At 37.4% G+C, this 25,167-nt stretch overlaps 1 protein-coding gene across 5 annotated transcripts; it reads left to right on the top strand.

Moving 5' to 3' along the window:
• The first annotated feature begins 3,232 nt into the window (after positions 1 to 3,232).
• nsd2 (nuclear receptor binding SET domain protein 2) lies at positions 3,233 to 21,036 on the top strand. Of its 5 annotated transcripts, none has more exons than XM_062996049.1 (23): positions 3,233 to 3,462; positions 5,890 to 6,659; positions 9,831 to 10,020; positions 10,118 to 10,266; positions 10,767 to 11,231; positions 11,318 to 11,404; positions 11,516 to 11,684; positions 12,605 to 12,714; positions 13,446 to 13,530; positions 13,624 to 13,718; positions 13,835 to 13,942; positions 14,041 to 14,164; positions 14,277 to 14,477; positions 15,151 to 15,330; positions 15,813 to 15,969; positions 16,074 to 16,276; positions 16,380 to 16,483; positions 16,594 to 16,863; positions 16,980 to 17,096; positions 17,586 to 17,727; positions 19,023 to 19,129; positions 19,280 to 19,484; positions 20,061 to 21,036. In XM_062996049.1, exons 2-23 carry the CDS (start codon positions 5,910 to 5,912, stop codon positions 20,345 to 20,347), a joined length of 4,305 nt encoding a protein of 1,434 aa, XP_062852119.1. In that variant the 5' UTR covers positions 3,233 to 3,462; positions 5,890 to 5,909; the 3' UTR covers positions 20,348 to 21,036. The 5 variants fall into 5 exon arrangements, with proteins under 5 accessions (XP_062852119.1, XP_062852120.1, XP_062852121.1 ...); XM_062996050.1 differs by having other exon boundaries at positions 3,438 to 3,462; positions 5,893 to 6,659; XM_062996051.1 differs by lacking the exon at positions 3,233 to 3,462 and adding an exon at positions 3,463 to 3,574 and having other exon boundaries at positions 9,834 to 10,020.
• The last annotated feature ends 4,131 nt before the right edge of the window (positions 21,037 to 25,167 follow it).

Below are 25,167 nucleotides of genomic sequence, written 5' to 3'. Positions count from 1 at the left end.
CGCTATTGTTCACCCTTTGGTAATTACTATGTATTGCTGCATGAAGCCATTTCAAGACACTAAAAAGGTGTTTGTTTTCAAATGCACCTGGACAAATGGTATCATAGCAATCACAAAAAACATTTACCTAATCTAAACACTTTAAACTATAACATTAAGACCAGTCTCTGACACCCTGTTTAACAGTTCCCATGTTAAATTTTAGCTGGCGTTTGCTTTAAAATTCAAATACAGTTTCTTTACCATAACTAGTATAAGAAATGTATTCAAGCAAGTCAGACTTTATTTTTCTTATCATCTGCTTTGATAAACACGATTACACGTCATGTTTTAGTGATCATTACCTTATTTTCAGAACAAGTAAATAATTTTAAGTAATTGAATATTTTTTTCCTTCCACAAGTCAGGCCAAATGAAGCTGCTAGAAAAGTGTGTGTGAGTGAGTGAGTGAGTGAGTGAGAGAGAGAAAGAGAGAGAGAGAGTCTGGGAGACTGTCTGGGTTGCTTCCTGCCTTTCGGCCAATGAATCAGACCCACCGCGACTACGACCAGGATAAAGCAGTGCTAAAACAGAATAACGAACCATTCGCTAAGAGACACATAATGTATGTCAGGGCAGTATCTGCTTTTTTTTTTTTTTAATGCATTTTCTCCCCATTTTCCTCCCGATTTAGCGCACTTAATTTTGTCTTCTGCTGCTGAGAGATACCAGATTGCATCCGAGGAGAGCACGTCGCTGTACACGCCTCTTCCGGCACGTGTACAGCCCTCCTCTTCTCACCCCTGCTTTCTGCACAGGCGTCTCTTCCGCCAATCAGGGTCCTTACACAGCGTATAAAGAACCACCCACCCATACATAGTCCGGTCCCCACCCTGCAGATAAGGTGGCCAATTGGTATCTGCTGCAGGCACTGCCAATTATGCCCACCAGATGGCACCCAGCTGACCGGTGGCAGCACCGAGTTTCGAACCGAGGAGTTTCGAAACCGAGGAGTTCAGAAACTCGTTGCTGGTGTGCTAGCGGAATATCCCGCTGCGCCACCTGGGCGTGGATTTTTTATATCATGTTTTCTTTTTTAATATGACAAAATCTGATGGGTCAAGTTTATTTGTCTATTTTTGCTTTGGCTTTAAGAAACAAAAGGGAATATCTATTTCACTGTAGAAGACAAAGAGAGCACTGATTAGTCAGGAAGATGAAGGATTGTGTCTCAATTCGCACACAAAGCCTATATGGAGTGCTCGAAATAGTAATCTCGTTATTGGTTTAGATTAGGGCTGTCACACAATTAAAAATTTTAATCGAGATTAATCGCGATTAAAGAACAAAATTAATCGAGATTAAAATTTTTAATCGTGTGACAGCCCTAATATATATGTATTCATCTCAATTAATCGCAAACTAATAATTAAGCAAAATTTGAACAGTTATGCACATTGTTATTGCAAGAGCGTGTTTACCAATAAAACATTCATAAAATATGATAAAATTATTAAATCTAAATTCATTGTAGAAAGCACGTTATCTGACAAAAGTGAGGATCTTTTCCTGTTCATGACCCTGACACTGAAAACAGGTGCACCAACCATAATGTTTTGATCTAATATAAGGCATCAATAAAGCATCAAAACACAGATATGATTATTTCATAGATCTATTAAGAAAACCTTTTAATACTGTGTTTGTGCAAAAAGAATACTGGGAAATATTGTTCTAAATTACCATTTAAACATCTATAAATACCTGAAACAGTCAAGTTAGCAAACATTATCTATAAGTAATTGACTGTAGCTATATAAAAAAGTGTTAATTAAAACAGTCCATGTAAACGCTTAGTCCATATAAATATCAGATACGAATGTGTTTTTAGAAAACTACAAACATCACAAATATAAATCATGTTTATAACCATGTGATAGAATAACCTGAATGAACTGTAGAGATGAAACATCACACAGTTTCACTTTTTACCGGAGGGGGAGGAGGCGGAGCTACACGGTTTTGATGGACAGCTCTAGCAGCCAATGGAGATACTCGTTACAGAGATCACGTGGTTTCATTCATCTTTTCATCAACACGTAAAAAAAGTGAAAACCGCTAAAAGTAGTTTATCATCGGACAATTCATGCGCTTTACATCCTAATTCATCTGAAATACAGTTAATTACCACAGAGACACACATGTATGTGGCACAAACAGCCAAATAAAAATAGTTAGATTAAAAATGTTAATCTTGATAATTTTTTTTAATCGCGATTAAAATTTTAACGCGTTAATCGATTAACGACAGCCCTAGTTTAGATCGAATGCAGAACACTATTTAGTATATAGGATGTTATTTGGAACACAACAACTCTACTCATTGTGCAGATGCATGCATGCATGATGAGAGATGCAAGCCAGTATATTATGTGAATGTAGTTAATCCTATCCATTTCATTATTTTTTATATTTTTATTGCATATTTTAACTAGCTAGCTTTTTGCCTGTCTTTACATAAAGCTGAAAATCAAGTGTCTCACACTGTTGGACCTTAAAGGACGTTGGCAAATACAGCATTTCTGAAGCCAGACATCATTAAACACCCAGTATACAATTGAAAATAAAATTTTGTTAATTTACTTAGAATTAAGACATTAAAAACCGCAGAGTTTTTTTACAGGGGTTACGTGAACGTAAAGAAACTGGGGACGACTGGTTTAGGCCTTTGCTAAGTAGCGGAAACGGTTGAGGAAAGCGCCACTGTAGTTCCAGCAGGAATGATGGCGAGATTTTCTGGCGCGCTATTCGTGGGTTGCCAAATTATTAAAAAAATAAGAATCAGAATCAGAATCTTTATTATTCGCCAAGTACCCGATGCACAAGGAATTTATTTTGGTGCAGGTGTCAACATACATACATCAAGTTAAATAATAAAAGGTACACTATATACGTATAATAAACAATATAGCAGCAGCATGAACAGTACAATCTAAGAACAGTGCAATCTTAGAATCTAAGAACTTAAAGTATTTATTGATACATAAATATGCAGTAGTTATGCCTTTGTGTGATTTCTTTGATATGTTAATCAAATACAATTTGTATAAATGTAATGTGAAAATGTCAGTTTATGTGATGAAAAATCAGGTTATTTTAATGTAGTTAAAAAGGCTTTGAAGTATGCCATCTGGCAACCTATCTCACATCCCGCCTCTTTTGGATTTGACGTCACTTGGTGAGGATGCCCTCCAGTTTGCTCATTTCTGTTGGCCGCCCAGTTTCCCTCCGAGACGAGTGTTTTTGAGGAGACAAAAACAAAGTGCGTTAGAGTGGCGTTTATTCGGTGTAAGTCACACGTTCGGCGGGTTTGTTTGGATATTTGAGCATTTTTGAAGATGCTTTGTCGGGAGTTAAGAGCCGGGCTACTGAAGAGATTTGAAAAGGCCGGGTGAAGTGAGCGCTGCTGCCGACCAATCGGAAGTGAGTATTTTTCGCGCTGATTGGGAAGAGTTTCCCCGCAAAGCCTTGAACCTGAATGAATAGAGGTCGGAGCAAAGCGGAATGATTCGTGCGGGTTAGTTCAACTCACGATGTAGGTTCATATGGTAGAAATAAAAACGTATTTGTTTAATGCTGCTATAGTGTTATAATGTGTTTCTGACAAATAACCCGTGTGCTGGCGTGTCATTATTCAGCGGTGTTTGATGCTTCAAAGCTAGTTAGCGTTTTGCCACGGTTTGTCAGTCGACTTCTGTCTGTCGTGGCTTTATTTACTTTGTTTGGTAAATCTATGTAATGCTTTATAATGTTATTTGAGAAGTTCTTTGTATTCAAACGAAATACCCCCATGGCTAGTTAGCTAGCTAGCTCCTCGGCCATTTTGTGTCAGTTTAGCTTTGTGGCTAACGAGCTTCTTTGATTTGCCAACCTGCTACAATTACCGCGTTAATATTAGCGCTGTTTTATTGTAAGCTCACGGTATTCCGGACAGTAGCTCGAGCACCCCGACATCCCTTACAATTTACAGCTATCATTGAATGTTGTAGCAGTTATGTCTTCGTGATCAAAACAAATAAATGCTATGGCAAACATTTATTTCGTCGTGTTTGCGCTCCACCATTAAATGAGAACTCACAAGCTGTGAGAGGCATCGCATACTGCAGCAGGGGAGTGATGGAACAGGCTGGATGAACTTCTCATAACCATTACAATGATATGTACAGAGTTTAAGCCTGTGGAATTATTTTTAATTTAATTAATTGAAATTAGGGTTTAAAATGTAAGCAACACATCGTCTCAGTTATTGCTTCGTTACAGCATCTTTTATACTATAATGTTATAATGGTATAATGTTAGTTTATCCCTGAAGTTAACTGAAAGCTGTTGCTCTGTAGAGTGGCTTTTAAAACCAGGCTGGTTAGTTAACGCTGAATTGATTTAAAGTCCATTCTGACTCGGTTATTTGCATTTAAGTGCTCCATTATGGATCTGCATCAGTAGCATTACAGATGCTTTGTTTTTGTCACTGATAGGTTTCAAGCAGTTAACAGGCAGAGCTCCACTCACCGAGGTGCCCATTTTGAATGAGAATAGCCCACCACACCAGTTCAGGATTTGTCCCCCCCATTGTCTCCACACTGCTTAGATTCGCTTGGTATTATGCATATCGTTTAGACACATTCAGATTTAATGATGCTGTGCACTTTGTTTATTTGTTGTTCAGGCTAGTATGATAAAATCTACAATAAAGCTTTGATTTCATTTAAGCTGTAAGTCTGTTTCACTGCTACCGAACTAGATCTCTGTTTTTCTTAACTTGTATTTATCTACAAAGCTGCAACTAATATCTGGTCCATGTATTTTAATATGGATTAGTTAAGCTAGCATGCTACAGGTGCAACTGTGTGTGGGGGAGGCTTTTCTTGTTCTATGAATGGAGAGTAGAGCTCAGTAATTTGTGTCCTTGTCCTAGATTGTTTTGTAATTTATTAAGTGTCCTATGATAAAGTTTTTTTTTTCTTTGCTCTTAATTAAACATTCTGTTGTGAATTGAAAGCTAACGCAAATATTGGATTAATTATGCAAACAAAGACACTTTCTTGTCATGTACATATAATACATTTATGTTTTATTTGTATGGTGATTGATGTTAGTTAGTTTATTTTTGGGACTAAATATTAAACTGAGCCACTTTTGTTTAGGCCTGTACTGATCCCATTTTGTCTCTTTCCTATTTAAATACTGATCATTTTGAAGTAATAAACCTTACTCTCTTCAAGCATCCGATCTAATATGGGTCCATTATTTTTGGCTGGTGTTGGTCGTGATACACTGTATTGGATTGGGTCATTCCTGGGAAATACTTTATAGTAATTGAACCTAACCTCTGCAGGCTTCTGTTGTTAATGGAACTACATCGATGTGTTGGCACTGGTTTTGCTGGACCAGCTCTGTGTACAGCTGTATGTGAAGTTTCTAACCCAACCAGGAAAACTTGCGCATTTACATAATTTAAATTATGAACAACAAAACTATCACACATTAAATTCACAAAAGTTGAAGTTGTTTTGTCTCACTGTTAAGACTGCATGTTAAACTCTGCACATCTGTGTGTAACTTTATGTTGTCAAAAGGGCTTTAATTTGTCATCTCACTTCATTTTAATTTGCAGGTTTAGTTTAAGCTTGTAATGAATTGTTTGTTATAAATGTACATTTATAATGCTGAAGTAGATTTGCTCAGAGTTTATGATCTTTTAAGCTGTGAAATTACTTATTGGAAACTATACAATCTGATATTGTCTAGTTTTTGAGGTGTTGTCTACCCCATGACAATAAAGAAAGTTGTATCAGACAAGACCATCCCTTCTCTGATTTGTAATGATAAAATTTTTGCTTAATTTCACAGCAGATCCCTGAGTGGCACTGATGGACAGTAAAGGAGGATCTCTGCCTGCAATGCCTGAGCTGAAAAACCCCACCAGTATGAAACAACTGTCTGGTTCACCATGTGGATGTAAGGGACTTGGTGATGGAAGCACAGATCCTGACATTCTCATGGATAAAGCTGCTACTCAGCTGGCAGCTACACCGCATGATGGTGTTTTGCAGAAGATGGGCAATCATAACCACAGTCATGAGCATCTGAAGGATCTTACATCTCGCTTGTTAAATGGGGATCAGGATAAAATGTCAAAGTTCTGTGCTGCTCCTCCCACATCACCTGTCCTCAAAGGAGTGGAGTCTGGACCTCAGCATGGCAGCCCGCAGAGGAAGGCCGACGCCTCCCCTGAGCTCACACTTAAAATAACACATGTGGCCAATGGCAAGTCGCCACCAAAAAGCATGTATGAAGCCAGCTATCGAGAAGAGGTCACTGATGAACCAGATCCATCTCTAAGCTTAGCTGAAGGCATCCTGGGGCTGGATACAAGTGCTGGAATAGAAAAGAGAAAGAGGGCACCAGTGAAGAAGAAATTACCCCCAAGCAAAAGACAGACTAATGGCCCTAGTGTTAATGGCTATGACACATCCCCTGTTTTGCACTCGACCATAGAGCCAGTGTGTGACCAGGCCAGAGTGTCAACTGACCTTGCCACCTCCACAGATGTCCTGCCGTCCGAATCTCATGATGCTGTTGATGCAGACATACCTGCCAATGCAACATCAAATGCTGTGGTATGGCTCTGATTCCATGCTTTTTCTTCCCTGAATATCAGGAATAGGGTGGTATCACATGATTAAAAGCTTTGAGGTTTACTAAATATCTAAGACTATACAATTGCTGCTCAGAAATGAGTGACATCAAAGTAAATATATTTCAATTTAAGCCAAAACATTAAAATAAGTTTTTATTTAGATAAACCACTCAGTACAGGTCAGGAAAACACTGAAGGCAGCACACTAGCTTGGTGTAGAAATCTGTTTGGGTTGTAGCTAGGGCTGGGCGATTTTCACGATTAATTTGGTTAATTCGCATGAACGTTTTCACCCGATGTTAGAATGTGACAATCGCGATTGTTTACATACTTTATATTTTCATTAAAATACCAACATGTCACGAGGCAGAAAGTGACCAGACGCTCGCGGAATATAAATCAGGGAAAGTTTAATATCAAAAGGGCAAAAACAGTGTCCAAAACCAGCGAAAACCAAAACAGTAAACGGAAGACAACAAGCATTATACACGGTAACGGTTAGATTCAGTAATAAGGAGTGCAAACACGATCGGCAAAACGAGACACAAACAGAAGAGTTTAATTGAGATTCACTGAATCAAACAATCAAAACTTTTGAACTGAATCAAAACTTCGGAGACGGTGAGCCCGATCAGGATTGGCTGACCGGGACGTGACAGTCACGTGACATTCCGTGAGAGCTTGGGATTTGTAGTCCATATTGTTAGAAGCAGAACTGGCCCCGCCCTTCATCCACCCCCAATAACAAGTGGACAAAATCAAAGCTGAGCTGAGAGATTACTTGATGCCCCCCCCACCCCACCCCCCACCCCCAGTGCAGATACTGATACAGACTCACTTAGTGGTGGAAACAGTAAACAGGCTTGTGTTCCTTTTAAGAAACCTGTAAAGAACTTTTTGTAAGGTGGTTCTGCTGCACAATATTTAAAACAAGAGTTGTTTGTGAGCTATTCCTATAAAGCATATAGATAATTTAGATTTCTATTTTGTTTTAATTATTGTGATATCGTTATTGTTATAAAGTTTGAGTCCCTTACAAGGATAATTATAGGTGGTGCTGTTACTATTTTTGCACTTCTGCAGTCTTTTAAATTACAATGCAAAAAAAAGGAAATTTAAGTCTTATTTCAATTGCATTATACAAAAAAAAAAAAAATCGTAATCGTAATCGACAATCGGTTATAATTTAAAAATAATCGAGATTTTTTTTTTTTTTTTTTGGCAAAATCGTCCAGCCCTAGTTGTAGCCTACTTTAGTAAGTGCTAACATAAAAACAGCCCCGAAATTGTTCATACAAAGCAGCATATACAGTGGGGAAAATAAGTATTTGATCCCCTGCTGATTTTGTAAGTTCACCCCCTTGAACACTTGAACAGTCTATAATTTTTATGGAAGGTTTATTTTAACAGAGAGATAGAATATCAACAAAAAATCCAGAAAAAAAAAACATTAAATAAAAGTTATAAATTAATTTGTATTTAATTAAGGGAAATAAGTATTTGATCCCCTACCAACCAGCAAGAATTCTGACCCCCACAGACCGGTTATGTGCCCATGAGGCACACAAATTAGTCCTGTCCCTGTATAAAAGACTCCTGTAACAGAATCAGTTTCTTCCATTCAAATCTCTCGACCACCATGGGCAAGACCAAAGAGCTATCAAAGGACGTCAGGGACAAGATTGTAGACCTGCACAAGGCTGGAATGGGCTACAAGACCATCAGCAAGAAGCTTGGTGAGAAAGAGACCACTGTTGGTGCGATAATTCGAAAATGGAAGAAATACAAGATCACAGTCAATCACCCTCGCTCTGGAGCTCCATGCAAGATCTCACCTGGTGGGGTAAGAATGATTCTGAGAAAGGTGAGGTCAGTCCAGAATTACACGGGAGGAGCTTGTCAATGATCTCAAGGGAGCTGGGAGCACAGTCACCAAGAAAACCATTAGTAACACACTTCGCCGTAATGGGTTGAGATCCTGCAGTGCCCGCAAAGTCCCTCTGCTCAAGAAGGCTCATGTACAGGCCCGTCTGAAGTTTGCCAATGAACACCTGAATGATTCAGAGAAAGCTTGGGAGAATGTGATATGGTCAGATGAGACCAAAATTGAGCTCTTTGGCATCAACTCCACTCGCCGTGTTTGGAGGCAGAGAAATGCCCAGTGGGGATGGTGTTCTTGGGGTCATATCCAGCATTTCTCTGCTCCCAGCTCCCTTGAGATCATTGACAAGCTCCTCCTGTGTAATTCTGGACTGACCTCACCTTTCTCAGAATCATTCTTACGCCACGAGGTGAGATCTTGCATGGAGCTCCAGAGCGAGGGTGATTGACTGTGATCTTGTATTTCTTCCATTTTTGAATTATCGCACCAACAGTGGTCTCTTTCTCACCAAGCTTCTTGCTGATGGTCTTGTAGCCCATTCCAGCCTTGTGCAGGTCTACAATCTTGTCCCTGACGTCCTTTGATAGCTCTTTGGTCTTGCCCATGGTGGTCGAGAGATTTGAACAGAAGAAACTGATTCTGTGACAGGAGTCTTTTATACAGGGACAGGACTAATTTGTGTGCCTCATGGGCACATAACCGGTCTGTGGGGGTCAGAATTCTTACTGGTTGGTAGGGGATCAAATACTTATTTCCCTTAATTAAATACAAATTAATTTATAACTTTTATTTAATGTTTTTTTATCTGGATTTTCTGGACTGTGTCTTTGTAAGGGGGTCAGCAGGGGATCAAATACTTATTTTCCTCACTGTATAATGTGGTGTAAATGTGCTATCTGACTTGAAGACATTTTTTTAAAATTAAGTTATTTTTATTGTGGTATTGGTGTTCATTTGGTTGTCAGAGCCTGAATAAAACAAAAAGGGACCTTGACTTATATGGCTGATAGGTGCCTGAAATGTTGCAAAGATGGTGGAAATAAAAATGCTTTATTTTATAAGAACTAAAATGAATATCTTCCAATAAACAATTGGTTAGCTTTTGCTTAAACTGTCACTTATTAGTATTTGGCAATGATAGAAATCCTGATTATGATTACATGCACAGCACTACAGCAGGAGTTATTAATGTCATTGCACTGACATCATTTTAAAAGACTAAATAGAGGGAAGACTGAACATCATCTTAAAATAACTTGTTTTTTTCAGCAGCCATCTACACTGGATGCTGAGGAAGGCACTGATGTGCAGGATGTGGGTGAGATGTTACAAAGGTCTAAGTCACCTCCTGTGCAGTTTTCAGTGGGTGATATTGTTTGGGCTAAAGCGTCTGGATATCCCTGGTGGCCATGTATGATTACTACAGACCCAGAGTTCAACCTTCACTTTAGACAGAAAGGTAAGTGCTGGCAACAACACTTATAGCAAAGTTAGACTATTATAGTACAGGATGGTTAAGTCAGTGCTTTACCTTTTCTTGTCTTCTTTTTTGCCAGGGTTACTTTACCACCTGCAGTATTTCAGCGATGCTCCAGAAAGAGCATACATTGCTGGGAAGAACCTGGTCCTGTTCTCAGGAAAAGATCAATACCAGACACTATGCTGTGGAAGCAAACAGACCAGTGCCCATTCTGATGGGCAGAAGGTATTAACTTACAGTAGATATAAAAAGTTTGCATACGCATTTTGCAATGCCAGAATTTTGTAATGTAAAAAATAATAATAATAATTTTACATTTTTCTATCTGTAATGTGACTTATTATCTGTAAAATTTTATTAAAAAACAAACTAAAATCTTTTAGTGTTAATAATATGCATTCCTATTTGCCAAACTAATACTTTGTTACAACACCTTTTAATTTTATGACAGCATTCTTTTTTCAGTCTTTTTGGGTAGGAGCTTGGCAAGCTTTGCCCACTGTTCCTTGGGGAAGTGCTCCAAATCTGTCAGATTGCAAGGCCATCTTCTGTTCACAGCTCTCTTCAGTTCAGTCCTCAAATTTCAATTGGATATGGGCTCTGACTGGGCCATTTAAAAACTTTTATCTTATTTTGGTGAAGCCATTCTTTTATAAATAAGACATCTATTTTGCCAAGTACAATAATTTGCTTTTTCTTCAAACTGGTTGGTGGTTTCTTTTCAGCGCTTAATTCCACGCAAGCTGCGGATACCATGGGACACGGGCATCTCCCAGGTAATAGAAGCTGCAGCTTTATCATTAGAGGAGCGACTGGAAAAGTTTAGCTTCTCATATGAAGGCAGCCAGCCACGATTTAACTCCTGTATTCAGCAAGAGCTTCAGCAGCGCATGCAGGAACAACCACTGCAGGATCATGAAGAATTTCCAGACACAACCAGCCTCACTCCCCCAGACTCCACTCAGTCTAGCCCCATTACTGTACAGACTCTGAGCAGCCCTCTCCCCCCTTCCCCTCCCACCTACAGCAGCACTTCAGCAGGAAAAATGCCCCTTGCCACTAAAGCACCAACCAATAGAGGACAAAGTAGTTGCAAGGAGCAGAATGCTTCTGCAAAGAAGAGAAAGAAAGTAACCTCTCCGGGCGCAACCCCACCTGTGGCGGCCACTCATACTGATTCTACTGATCAGGTAAGTGCACCGATCGCACAGGTATCAGTTCACATTATCTTGCTTTACTACTGTTCTAGCATGCCTTGATAAATGTTCTATTTTAGGATATGTCCACTGATGCAGATGGACCTCAGAAATCTCATAAGAGGAAATATGTTAAATCTGGGAAATATAAAAAGCAGCCGTTGCAGGTGTTGTAAATGTTTTTCTTTTTTCCTAAACAGTATCATGCATTATGCCGATCGTCAGAATTCCCAATATCTGATGTGTGTCTGCTTAATATATGTATTGTTTGTTTGTAGGATGTCCTATTTGTTGACATTGATCCTCAATTAAAAGCACCTCAGAAACAGGGAAAGCTCAAACAGAAGTTTCCAGCAGCACCAAGTTCCCTGAAGAAGCAGAAAATCAAGGCATCTGCTAGTATTGCTGAAGGTCTGAACACAGAATTACTAAAGCCAGTAGTCATAGGTAAGAATAGAAAACATTCTGTTTATTATCTGTTTAGGTTTTATAATCCATAATAATTAACTCAAACGTGTTGCTCTGTCTGCTAATGTTCTGGGAGGGTCTCAGGCTAGCTCGTGCATACTCAGACATGTAAAACCAGTGGTGGATCCTCACAGTGAGCTTTAAAATGCTTGGATGAACAAGCTGTGTGCCAGTTTTATTCAGCAGTCATTCCTTCTCACCGTGGTGAAAATGCACAATAGTGACCCGGGATAGGCTTGTGTATGTAAATAAGTTTAAATCTTTGTGTTTCTTTCTAAAAATCTTATGTCTGAATACTAAATTAAGTAATCAAGGGATCCATTATATTCACTTAATACTTGTTACTTAGTAATTTTAACTTATTTACATTAAAGGAAAAGTTTTAACCATGTTTAATTCCAATTAACTTCCTATTTTGGACACACGTCCTAGTTGGGGTGCAATGTAACTGTTTTATGATGTGCATAGTGTACTATACACCCAGTTATACTACATTTGGGCTTCAGCTCCAGAAAAAAATATACAATAGAACTACTGAGCTCATTTAATCTCTATAAATGTAATAAAATTAAAACAAAAGGCAAAGTAAAAAGAGTACAATACAAAAGTCTAATCATTTATTTAAGTAAAATGCTTGATTTTGATTTGGACTTGCTCAGTGCAAAGCTTCTTTGATTGGCACAAGATGAATATAAGACGATGTAAGAAGATGAAGTCTCCAACTGTACAAGCTTTGTTACCTTTTTGCCATTTTGGAATATTACTTTAGGAAAAAAGTAAATATGCAGTCTACTGTACAGTCTGTACTGTAGAAAAAAAAGTATTTTAAGGTGATTTTTGATTTGTTCAGCATTGATTTAGCATCAGAAGTAATTTTTAATTAGTAACTCTGTGTCCAGGAATGAAGAAACCTTTAAAACGTGCACTAGGAGAACTTCACGAGGCTGAACCTCAGCCCAAGAAGAAAGCCAAGAAGGGTGAGGGTTTAAGATGGCATCAGGTGCTGAAGGTATTATACTTTCTAAAATTTGGACCACTGACTATGCCAGAATTATGTAGTTTAAGTAATTGCAATTAAGCCATGTCATTTTCAGTGTTTTTCTGTTGCACTGCTGCGTCTTTTGAAAGTCGGAAAACATCACAATTCTTTTATATGCAGCATGTTTATGGGTCTTTAAGATTTGTTTAAATTACCCATCTTTAATTTATAATGACTAAATTGTATTTATCATTTAAAACAAATACAATCTGCTAAATAAAGCTGAACGATCATCTCAACTTTAACTTATGTTTTTAAATGTAAATACTAAAAGATGTTACCATTGTTTTACCTTAAACCCACATCAGTTATTTACATGCAGTATAATACTACAACACAATTCTAAAAGGTTGAATATTTAACCCGGCAAGTTCCGACATGAAAAATGGTTGTTTTTTTTTCTTTTGTTGTGCCATTGCTGTGATAAAAAAAATAAAAAATAACTCTGTCATTAATTTCTGGCATTTTAAATAATGAAACTTTTTCCTAGCCAATCTAAACAATCCAAAATTATTCATGAGCATTTAAGTGAAGTAAACTAATATAAACTGGATGTAACAAACAGGTCAATAAATAACATATTTATCATATAACTAAATTACACAAATTTTATTAATCATAATGTTATAAAATCCTCATCCATGGTAAATTACTCTTCCTGTAATGGTTTGACCATTGAGTTCCTGTGCTGCTTTTTATAGGCACCCGAAGCCGACCCTTCTAGGAGAAAGAAACCGAAATCTACCACAGATGAGAAAAGAAAAAGGTCCAAAACACAAGTTCCTGGTAAATGGCTTAATCAGTATAGATGCTTGTTATATCCTCTTATTATTTATTTATTCTTGTTGAATATGTTTTGGTTTGGCTTTTTTCTAACAGTAGAGGATCCACAAGTAAAGGCCAAGTATGTCAGAAAGAGGAAGCAGGAATCGGCATCCAAGAAGAACCAGCAATCATCTGTGCCCCACCCAGAGGTATGTTTGTCTTTAATGGACAACTTGGACCAGTCAAAAGTCATAACTCATATCAGCAGCTTTCAGGTAGATTTTGCACAGTGTAATCAAACTGACTGTGTTAATGTGGTTTTTAGACTGTGTGTGAGGAAAGACCAGATTCCCTCAGCGACGGTCCTGATGATGCCCATGCTCACAAGAAGGCAGAGCGTACAGTCAATAATAAAAAGGAGAGTGTGTGTCTGGTAAGTGTGCATGTACTGTTTCATAAAAAAGTGATTTTTTTTTTTCACTTCCTATGGCTTTGTGTAAGTATGTTTTTTATTTATTTATGTGTTTTCAGGTCTGTGAAAAGACAAGTGAGGACTTGGTGACGTGTGAGGGTCAGTGTTTTGGTACCTATCACAGAGAATGTGTGAATTTGGAACAATCAACTGACAAGGTGCTCTGCATGGCCTGTCGCACAGGTATATGAAACATTTTACTTAACTTGCACGAATACTTGACTTTTTCTTGTACTCTTATTTGTGTGATGTGTAAAAAGCTAAGTCACATGTTTACGCTCTTTATCTGTTTCAGGCGTACACACATGCTATACTTGTAAGAAATCTGAAGGGGAGGTAAAACGCTGCAATGTCCAACACTGTGGGCGATTTTATCATGAGGCGTGCTTACGTTTGAGCACTTTGACTGTTTTTGACAACCGAGGATTTCGCTGCCCACTTCATACCTGCCTTAGCTGTCACTGCAGCGGCCGTGGCACTGCAAAAGCCACCAAAGGTACTGCGTTCCTGCAAGTAGAACTAGTTATTGTTAAACTTTTACCAATGATAATGTAACATTCTGTTTAATCAATGGGCCAGTGAAAAGTTTCACAGATTTTTTTCAAGATGCTTTGAATACAATCAGCTCGTCCACACAGACACTCACACAAGCCTCACAGCAAGGTTTGATTCCCAGGTGGAGCGGTCCAGGTCCTTTCTGTGTGGAGTTTGCATGTTCTCCCTGTATCTGTGGGTTTCCTCCCATAGTTCAAAGACGTACAAATGACAGAATTGGAGATACAAAATTGTCCATAACTGTGTCTGACATTAAAACTTAAACTGATGAATAAATAAGTAGGTACCGCCAATTGTGTCTGTTGGATACCTGGCAATGTCAAAGCATACACTTTTTTCCTGAGAAAATGTTCTATACTTAAATGATGTTTCTCATTAATTTCCATAGACCGTCACATATTTAAATAAATAGTGCTATAAATAGTGGTCTTTATATTAAAAAAAAGCTAAAACTTACATTTTGCCTCTAAGATTTAGTAAATGTGTGCATGCAAATACGTTTTGAAATTTAAGTTCACATGTTTTGCTTCGTCGTCCCCCCTTCCCCCCACTACATAAACAACTGCTAATTTGTAAAAGTTTTTAATCATACATATTTTACTTACCTGTTTTAGGAAGGATGATGCGCTGTCTGCTCTGTCCGGTTGCTTATCACACTGGAGACCTGTGCATAGCAGCAGGAAGCGAGATGCTGACATCCACTTCTATCGTGTGTACCAACCACTTTAGCCCTAAGAAAGGCTACAGGCATCATACACATGTCAATGTCAGTTGGTGCTTCATCTGCTCCAATGGTAAGAGAGGATTATTGCTCAACTTCTAAAATTCTGTGCATGCTTTGATTTTGGTAAACAAAGGACTAATAGAATCATTATGAAAATCTTGCGAAACTTGAATTGATGTTAAATGGTTATTTAGGTTAACGTACTTACATTGTGTTCCTTGCCATAATGATTTAACTCAACTACTTGTGCTATAGGCTGCCATGCTAATTTAAACAAGCAGTTTAATGTTTAAGTGGGTTCTCACAGCTTGTTAAAAGAGAGAAAGCCAAAACACTACCATATTTACTGCTGCAGTAATGTAAGTGGTTAAATGCATATATGTCACTGTCACATTTATGTGTAGTATGTATTTTACATTTAGTTTAAATGGAACACATCCTGTTTATATATTATTAAAGGAATTGATAGTTGCAGCACTATATACTGTCTACATACACTATTGTCACTATTGTTTTGCTCAGTGTGTTTATACAGTGTACTGTGTGTTACAGGTGGCAGTCTCCTGTGCTGTGAATCGTGTCCAGCTGCATTCCACCCTGACTGCCTGAATATCACCATGCCTGATGGTAGCTGGTTCTGTCATGACTGCCGCTCTGGCAAGAAACCTAAATACAGAGACATTATCTGGGTTAAACTGGGCAACTACAGGCAAGTTGTACTGTTGCACTTAAATGAATGTTGCAGTGTTTCAGTGGCATACAATTAGCTTATTGTGTGTTTCCTCTTTCATATTATTGCTCTAAAATCCTAAGGTGGTGGCCAGCAGAAATTCGTCATCCCCGGAACATCCCTACGAACATCCAGCACCTGCGACATGAGATTGGGGAGTTCCCTGTGTACTTTTTTGGCTCAAAAGACTACTATTGGACCCACCAGGGCCGTGTCTTCCCTTTCATGGAGGGAGACAGAGCAAGCAGGCATCAGAGGACTGGCATTGGGAAGGTTTTTAAAAATGGTACGGGTTTTGTTATTGGTTAAACCTTTTTTTTTGGTAATAGCTTACACCACTGTCATTTATGGGTGTCTTTGGGGCTATCCCTTTTTTATTGTGTCATTAGCTGTGCTGGAGGCAGAGGCTCGATTTAAAGAGATAAAGATGGAGAGAGAAGCTAAAGAAGCTCAGGAGAACAACCGGAAACCTCCTCCATACAAATTTATAAAGGTACCTATTTTTTTTTTTTTTACATGGTGCAAACCAATAAAATATGCTTTGACCATTGGTTATAACCTATAAGTGTATAAATTAAATATATGCCAAACTATTTTTTGCAGACCAACAAACCATTTGGGCGTGTTCAGATCTATACAGCCGACATCTCCGAGATCCCTAAATGCAACTGTAAGCCGAGTGATGAGCGACCCTGCAGTTTTGAGTCTGAGTGCCTTAACCGCATGCTGCTGTATGAGTGCCATCCTCAGGTGTGTCCAGCTGGAAACCGCTGCATGAACCAGGACTTTACCAAGCGCCTTTATCCAGAGACCAAGATTATTCGCACAGCAGGCAAGGGCTGGGGTCTAATTTCACTCCGAGACATCAAAAAGGTAAGAAAGAGGCTGTTGGAACTGATCTTTAGCAGTGTTGGTCAATTTAATCAAGATGGTCAAGTTTTTCACTTGGAGTTTTAGTAATGAATTCTTTTCTTTGGTGTGTAAATCAGGGAGAGTTTGTAAATGAGTATGTGGGGGAGTTGATTGATGAGGAGGAATGCAGAGCAAGAATCAAATACGCCCAAGAGAATGACATCACACACTTCTACATGCTCACCATCGACAAGGTAAACAACTCGGCACAAATACCAGACTTGTTGGAGAGAAATTTGTATGACTTACTGTTATTGCATCTGTAAAATCAGCTTTTACTGCACTGGTGTCTGCAGTCTGCAGTGGCTGGACAGTGTGCAGTAGAGCTAGAGCAAAAAGTATTTCATTGGGAGTGTCTCAGGGCAGCCAGCTGTGGCTCTACAGTACTAAATGCTACAATACAGCAATACCACTTACCATGGTATCACTTACCAAAATGATTATCGGTCATGATGTAGTAGTAAAAAAGACAAGCTCATTTGTTTAACTTGCATTAGGGTTGCTAAATCCCAGTGATGAATTGACACCCTGTCTAGAGTATTCATGCCTTGCACTCAGCACCCCTGCAGCACTCCTGTCCCTCCCTTAATGTCATTACTGCTTTAGTTAACTGCATATGGTAACGATAAGATTGTCATGTGTTTCAGCTAATGCCTGTATAATAACATGCTGTGTATGTGTAGGACCGGATCATTGATGCAGGCCCTAAAGGAAACTTCTCTCGCTTCATGAATCACAGCTGCCAACCCAACTGTGAGACTCAGAAGTGGACTGTTAATGGGGACACCCGTGTGGGCTTGTTTGCTGTGTGTGACATTCCAGCAGGTGAGCTTAGAGAACAACACTGAGCATACAGTTATAGATTTACTTGAATTAGTGCAAGATGCTGCATAAAACACACCAAATTCATCCCTATCCACCTGTTAATAGGAAACTAGGCCCCCACTTGTTCCCTCTGTGGATCAAGAACTTCTGTCAAACACTTCTAGGCACTAGCACTATGCCATATTAATTATGAAAAAACAATTAAACTCTACACCCTCACAGTAAAGAAAGCAAATCGACTCCCTACTTTAACGTTCAAAGTACAAGGCAACGAAATGCAGCTAGCATCTACCTGTGTAAAATATGTACAATAGTGTAAAATAGAAGAATATGTACACTGAGTACATTTAGTATACTGTGTTATGGGTGTAAAAGCTGGACAATAAAATACAGGGCAGGAACAACACTGGAGAAGGCTTCTTTTGCCATCCAAGGTACTATCAAATAGATCTTCAAACAAATCAAACCTAACCTTTCACTCAAAGCCCAGATAACCAAATGAAAGCTCTTTTATTTTGGACAGGAGAAAAACCAGTTCATTGAAACAGATTATTATGTTTGGAAGGGTTAACGGTAAAAGAGAAAGAGTACAGCCAACAGCAAGATACATAAATACAATTAGAGAAACAAAGAACCAGCTATTAACAAGCCTGAAAACCCAAACACAAGACAAAATATCGTGGGGGGAAAACACTATCCATATGGTCACAATGAACTTAAATGCACTTAATCATGAAATATCTGGTTTATTAATTCTGAGGTTTTCAGAAGGATAGAAGTTCTTAATTCTAAATGGAATAAATTGATCAGTGTACAAAAATAACATTTTAGACATAAGTTATTGAACAGTAAAAGTAATTCAACTTAAATGATAACATTTTATAGTAATTGTTATAGTTTTTCACTGGCTTACAGATTAAGTGTTGATTATTATAAATATCATTTACATTTTCAGCATTTAGCTGATACCTTTATCAAAAGTGACTTGCAGTACAGTATACAGTCTGAGCAATTGAGGGTCAAGGGCCTTCCTCAAGGACCCAACAACAGCAACCTGGCAGTGGTGGGGCTTGAACCAGCAACCTTCAATTACTAGTCCAGTACCTTAACCACCTACAACTGCACTCAGTGGGTTACACTTCTGAAAATGTAGCTATATGCTAGGTACGTCTTGTACATTACAAAGTGTAGTTTACCTAATAAACTGTCAGCCTAAAAAGTAATGCCTTCTTCTACTTGTCAGACAGTTTAACGTTTAGTGCTGCTAATGGCTTTTTTCTGCTTTGTGTGTGCAGGAACTGAATTGACCTTTAACTATAATCTGGACTGTCTGGGGAATGAGAAGACTGTATGTCACTGTGATGCACCCAACTGCAGTGGCTTCTTAGGAGACAGACCCAAGGCAAGTCACCTCTGCATATCTGCATCTCTTAATTAGCAATGAAACATTAAGTATCCATCAAATACCTGCTTTTTTAAAGATGGGGGACTTTGGATGAAACCTTGTATAACATCTAAGTCTGACTTGGATTCTGATCACTTTCTACTGTAGATTACGACAACTTCAGAGCCCAAGGCTAAGGCAAAACCCCAGAAGAAAAAATCTAAACGACGGCGCGCTCGGAGCGAAGGAAAAAAGCAGTCCGAGGACGATTGTTTCCGTTGTGGGGACGGGGGAGAGCTGGTTCTGTGTGACCGCAAGGGCTGCACTAAAGCCTACCACCTGTCCTGCCTAGATCGCACCAAGAGACCATTTGGTAAGAGTCACTTCAGCTGTATCAACATTTCTGAAGTATTATAGTGGCACATTTTCCCCCACTAATTTCTGACCAGTTATATCAGTGTAATGCAGTAACATTTCTTCAATTCACTGAAGGTTTGAAATTAGAAGGGTGTAAATATATATTCACTGTTTAGAAATACAGTTGTCATAGCTTAAAACGGCCAGCTGTGACATGTTAGCAATGTTAAAGAAAACCAGTAACACCATGTAATTCCACCCTTTATAAATTATTCAACAATAGCTAACACAGGTCAGCAGTTTGTATTCATGCTTCAAATAGTTGTATAAAATCTCATGTCAAAGCTAGCAGTAAGCATATTTTCTATTTTGGATCTACTGTCTTGTAACCATGGACATTTAGAAGAACTGAAGCAAGCAGTTGGCATTGACTGAATTTTGCCTGTTGGTGCAGTAATGAATTTTTTAAAAGTAAATCTATAGTTTTAAATTGTTGAGCTGTGGTTGATGCTTAATTGGAAATAATAATTAGATTAATGAACATACAAATATTCAAGCAGCTCATTAAATGGATTATTTTTGTGCTGAGCAGGTCGTTGGGAGTGTCCCTGGCATCACTGTGATGTCTGTGGAAAGCTGTCTGATGCCTTCTGCCAGCTGTGCCCCAACTCCTTTTGTAAGGCTCACGAGGAGGGTGCGCTGAGACCACACCCTGTCAGCAATCAGCTGTGCTGCCTGGAGCATGAAGACTCTGACCTGCAGCCTTCAGCGGTGCCCTCCCAGGACTCTGGCGTTACCACTAAACCTACCAAACGCCGCCGCAACACCTCAGCCAAGAAAAGGCCAAGGAAACACTGTAAACAGGCAGCAGAAGCATAAAGCCAGTCAGCCAGCCAGCACGCCCCTCCTCCGTTCCCACCATGGCCTTTCACTCACTCATGATTCAGTGGTATTGCCATCATGACTATTCTCCCAAACTGCAAGCACTGTGTGTATGATCAGGGAAGTACATGAACACTGTAGAGCTCCACAGAGCCGCCACATCAGGTGCCCCCTCACTTACTCGCTCAACCTCACTTAACTCACTCACTCTCAGTCTGATTCACTCTGCGTGAGATCGTATCACACCAAACAGCCTCATTACTACACAGCATTACTGAGGCCAAACTTGAATCTTTTATACATGGCTTTTATTTTATTTTTTAAATAGAGGATTCTTTTAACAGTAGATGTATATGGAAATGTATATGAAATACCAAATTATAATAATACTGGAGTTATTGATAGTAACAGATTTTTTTAACCAGTTGTTGCATTTAATGTAAAACACTATGGTTAGCCTTGATTTGTTTTGTTTTTTATGAAGTTCGTTAATAGATTGCATTTAATTGCAGAGCAGCAGAGTTTTAGCACATTTTTGTTAGCTCATTTTTTTGAGTTCCTGTAACATGCTAGAATCGTAAACGTTTCTGTGAAAATCTACCTATTCAGAGTTTAAATAAGGACACAGTTAATTCAGTCAAGGTGCTTTTTGTGAGGTTTGGGTAAAAATAAAGCTTTTACAAGCATATTTGTTTTGTGGTTTTTTTTACATTATGTAATGCACGGAAAAAGTAATGACACCCCTATTATTTGATTGTTTTCAGTATTGCACTTTTGTCCACACTTTATAAACCATTAGATTAAACATACTAATCAAGTTTCATTAAAACACATTTTTATAGAACTTTATTCTAGAATAGCTTAATGCCTGTCAAGCAGCTCACCAAATTAAATTGGAAAGCCAATATGGGCAGACAGACTTGACTTCAGCCAGTCCACATACTATAACTCTTTCATTTTTAATTATGTGTCTCTTCTCCCAGTCTGGGAGGAATCCTTCATATCCAATTCCGAAAAGGTCCCATCTCAGTTTGGGGATGGCTACTCCCTGCTGTAGTGTGACTGTGTACAAAGCAAGGTTCCTGAATGGTAATGAGCATTGTGTAGAACTGTTTAGTGTTAAGCTCATTGTATTTTACTCTTCACTCAGTGGCTTTGTCCAGAAAAAGACTTCATATACACGGTTGCAGCTGGGCACCTGTTCAAAAATGGTATATAACATGCTAAGTGTTTGACATTTGCTGTGGTGGTGCATACTGGTGGTTTGCTCACTGCAGGGTTTGTGTCAAATAACTGATGTAGCTAGTTGTCTTTTTTTTTTTTTGCATAAATGCTAGGAGTTTACTTTTGACACAAAATAAACTTGAAGCATTTGAATGGAACTGATTTCAGAATGAAGCTACAAATACATTTTAATGCATTTCACATAAACAGAATATGAATGTTAGATCAGTGCATTCCATATTTTATACTGCATCATGTGTATTAAATCATATTAATCTGCATTGTGGAATAATTCAGTATATTACATCATGTATGGAGATATACATGTACTATAACTTTTTGCAGCCTGTGTGTAGATGCCCTTCACTTTAAAACATTTGGTGTGTTTTTTTGCTTTAGTTATTATATTTACTGGTGCCAGATACTACATCATTGGTTTAAAATCTGTTAGCAGAAGATTGTTGGAATACTACTACTAATTATGGTAGAAATGAGCTGCTCTTGATATTAGCCATGCTTGTTTCCAGCTGTTTAAACTTCTCTTATTAGAGTAGGTCCTCTTCCTTACAATACGTTTATTATATTATTGAACTGTTCATTTATATCATGGTTGGAAATAAGTGGAAATAATTATGTAGTCAGTTAATGCTAATGGAAACTTGCACCACAGCGTTAACATTACTTTATAGTAGATTTATAGTAGATTCAAATGACTAATTGTACTAAACTTAATTAAAACATTCATTATATCTTAGCAATGATAATGAAGGGTTGAAAACTGGTTTGTTGTAATTTAAGTGCTTTTAAATACTGGTGCTGGTCCTAAAATTAGAATATCATGAAAAAGTTGATTTATTTCAGTAATTCCATTCAAAAAGTGAAACTTGTATATTATATTCATTCATTACACACAGACTGATATATTTCAAATGTTTATTTCTTTTAATGTTGATGATTATAACTGAAAACTAATGAAAACCCCAGATTCAGTATCTCAGAAAATTAGAATATTGTGACAAGATACAATATTGAAGACACCTGGTGCCACACTCTAATCAGCTAATTAACTCAAAACACCTGCAAAGGCCTTTAAGTGGTCTCTCAGTCTAGTTCTGTAGGCTACACAATCATGGGGAAGACTGCTGACTTGACAGTTGTCCAAAAGGTGACCATTGACACCTTGCACAAGGAGGGCAAGACACAAAAGGTCATTGCTAAAGAGGCTGGCTGTTTACAGAGCTCTGTGTCCAAGCACATTAATAGAGAGGCGAAGGGAAGGAAAAGATGTGGGAGAAAAAAGTACAAGCAATAGGGATAACCACACCCTGGAGAGGATTGTGAAACAAAACCCATTCAAAAATGTGGGGGAGATTCACAAAGAGTGGACTGCAGCTGGAGTCAGTGCTTCAAGAACCACCACGCACAGACGTATGCAAGACATGGGTTTCAGCTGTTGCATTCCTTGTGTCAAGCTACTCTTGAACAAGAGACAGCGTCAGAAGCGTCTCGCCTGGGCTAAAGACAAAAAGGACTGCTGAGTGGTCCAAAGTTATGTTCTCTGATGAAAGTAAATTTTGCATTACCTTTGGAAATCAAGGTCCCAGGGTCCGGAGGAAGAGAGGAGAGCTATTCAATCTGGTGATTATGTTTTTGATTAATTGCTTAGTTGGATTATTTAAAATACAAAAACAGAAACAATATTTCCAAAAAAAAACCATATTTAAATAAATATTAAAACATCCACAACACTAGTATGATTTCCCTTCTTAATTTTGTTTAATCAAGCTGGCTGTTTAATTATTTTATGGCATATTAAATACTGCTATGTACCTCATGAAATAATGCTATTTCATGATAATATTTTAAAAGCAATTTGTTATTAATATGCTGAATGCTTTAAATGCTATTGAAGTTATGAACAAAAATCTGTTTTTATTATGTAATAAAGGGTAAAAGTGTCAGTATAAGAGTTGTAGTATGTAATGTGGGTCACACTTGATAAAATGCAACTTGTGTTGGAGCAATTTGATGAATATTTTAAAAGCTATTGAAGTTATTAATATGCTGAATACTTTAAATGCTATTGAAGTTATGAATAAAAATCTGTTTTTTATTATGTAATACAGGGTAAAAGTGTCCGTATCAGAGTTGTATGTAATGTGGGTTACACTTGATAAAATACAACTTGTTTTGGAGCAAACTGATGAATATTTTAAAAGCTATTGAAGTTATTAATATGCTGAATACTTTAAATGCTATTGAAGTCATGAACAAATCTGTTTTTTATTATGTAATAAAAAGTAAAAGTGTCAGTAAAATACATCTTGTTTTGGAGAAATTTGCTTCACTTCACATGTAGGGTTGTAACTAACGATTATTTTCCTATTCAATCTGGTGATTATGTTTTTGATTAATTGCTTAGTTGGATTATTTAAAATACAAAAACAGAAACAATATTTACAAAAAAAAATATTTAAATAAATATTAAAACATCCACTACACTAGTATGATTTCCCTTCTTAATTTTGTTTAATCAAGCTGGCTGTTTTAATTACTTTATGGCATATTAAATACCGCTTTGTACCTCATGAAATAATGCTATTTCATGATAATATTTTAAAAGCAATTTAAGTTATTAATATGCTAAATACTTTAAATGCTATTGAAGTTATGAACAAAAATCTGTTTTTATTATGTAATACAGGGTAAAAGTGTCAGTATAAGAGTTGTAGTATGTAATGTGGGTCACACTTGATAAAATACAACTTGTTTTGGAGCAATTTGATGAATATTTTAAATGCTATTGAAGTTATGAACAAATCTGTTATGTAATAAAAGGTAAAAGTGTCAGTATAAGAGTTGTAGTATGTAATGTGGGTTACACTTGTTTAAATACAACTTGTTTTGGAGCAATTTGATGAATATTTTAAAAGCTATTGAAGTTATTAAAATGCTGAATACTTTAAATGCTATTAAAATTATAAAAATCTTTTTTTTTTAAAGCTATTGAAGTCATTAATATGCTGAATACTTTAAATGCTATTGAAATTATGAACAAATCTGTTTTTTATTATGTAATAAAAGGTAAAAGTGTCAGTATAAGAGTTGTAGTGTGTAATGTGGGTTACACTTGATAAAATACAACTTGTTTTGGAGCAATTTGATGAATATTTTAAAAGCTATTGAAGTTATTAATATGCTGAATACTTTAAATGCTATTGAAATTATAAATATCTGTTTTTTTAAAAGCTATTGAAGTCATTAATATGCTGAATACTTTAAATCCTATTGAAATTATGAATAAAAATCTTTTATTATATAATAAAAGGTAAAAGTGTCAGTATAAGAGTTGTAGTGTGTAATGTGGGTTACACTTGATAAAATACAACTTGTTTTGGAGCAATTTGATGAATATTTTAAAAGCTATTGAAGTTATTAATATGCTGAATACTTTAAATGCTATTAAAGTTATGAATAAAAATCTGTTTTTTATTATGTACTAAAAAGGTAAGTGTCAGTATAAGAGTTGTATTATGTAATGTGGGTTACACTTGATAAAATACTACTTGTTTTGGAGCAATTTGATGAATATG

The sequence above is a fragment of the Trichomycterus rosablanca genome, chromosome 5 (genome assembly GCF_030014385.1).
Source record: "Trichomycterus rosablanca isolate fTriRos1 chromosome 5, fTriRos1.hap1, whole genome shotgun sequence".
Lineage (NCBI taxonomy): Eukaryota > Metazoa > Chordata > Actinopteri > Siluriformes > Trichomycteridae > Trichomycterus > Trichomycterus rosablanca.
Note: the sequence above shows the minus strand (reverse complement) of the source record. Positions and strands in the feature narration are given on the sequence as shown.

Excerpts from the sequence above, each read along its gene's own strand:
- nsd2 (XM_062996049.1), top strand. The coding sequence starts at position 5,910 with ATGGACAGTAAAGGAGGATCTCTGCCTGCAATGCCTGAGCTGAAAAAC. Across the intron at positions 11,405-11,515 it reads ATAAAAAGCAGCCGTTGCAG|GATGTCCTATTTGTTGACAT; the intron begins GTGTTGTAAATG and ends GTTTGTTTGTAG. Across the intron at positions 15,331-15,812 it reads GTGCTTCATCTGCTCCAATG|GTGGCAGTCTCCTGTGCTGT; the intron begins GTAAGAGAGGAT and ends TGTGTGTTACAG.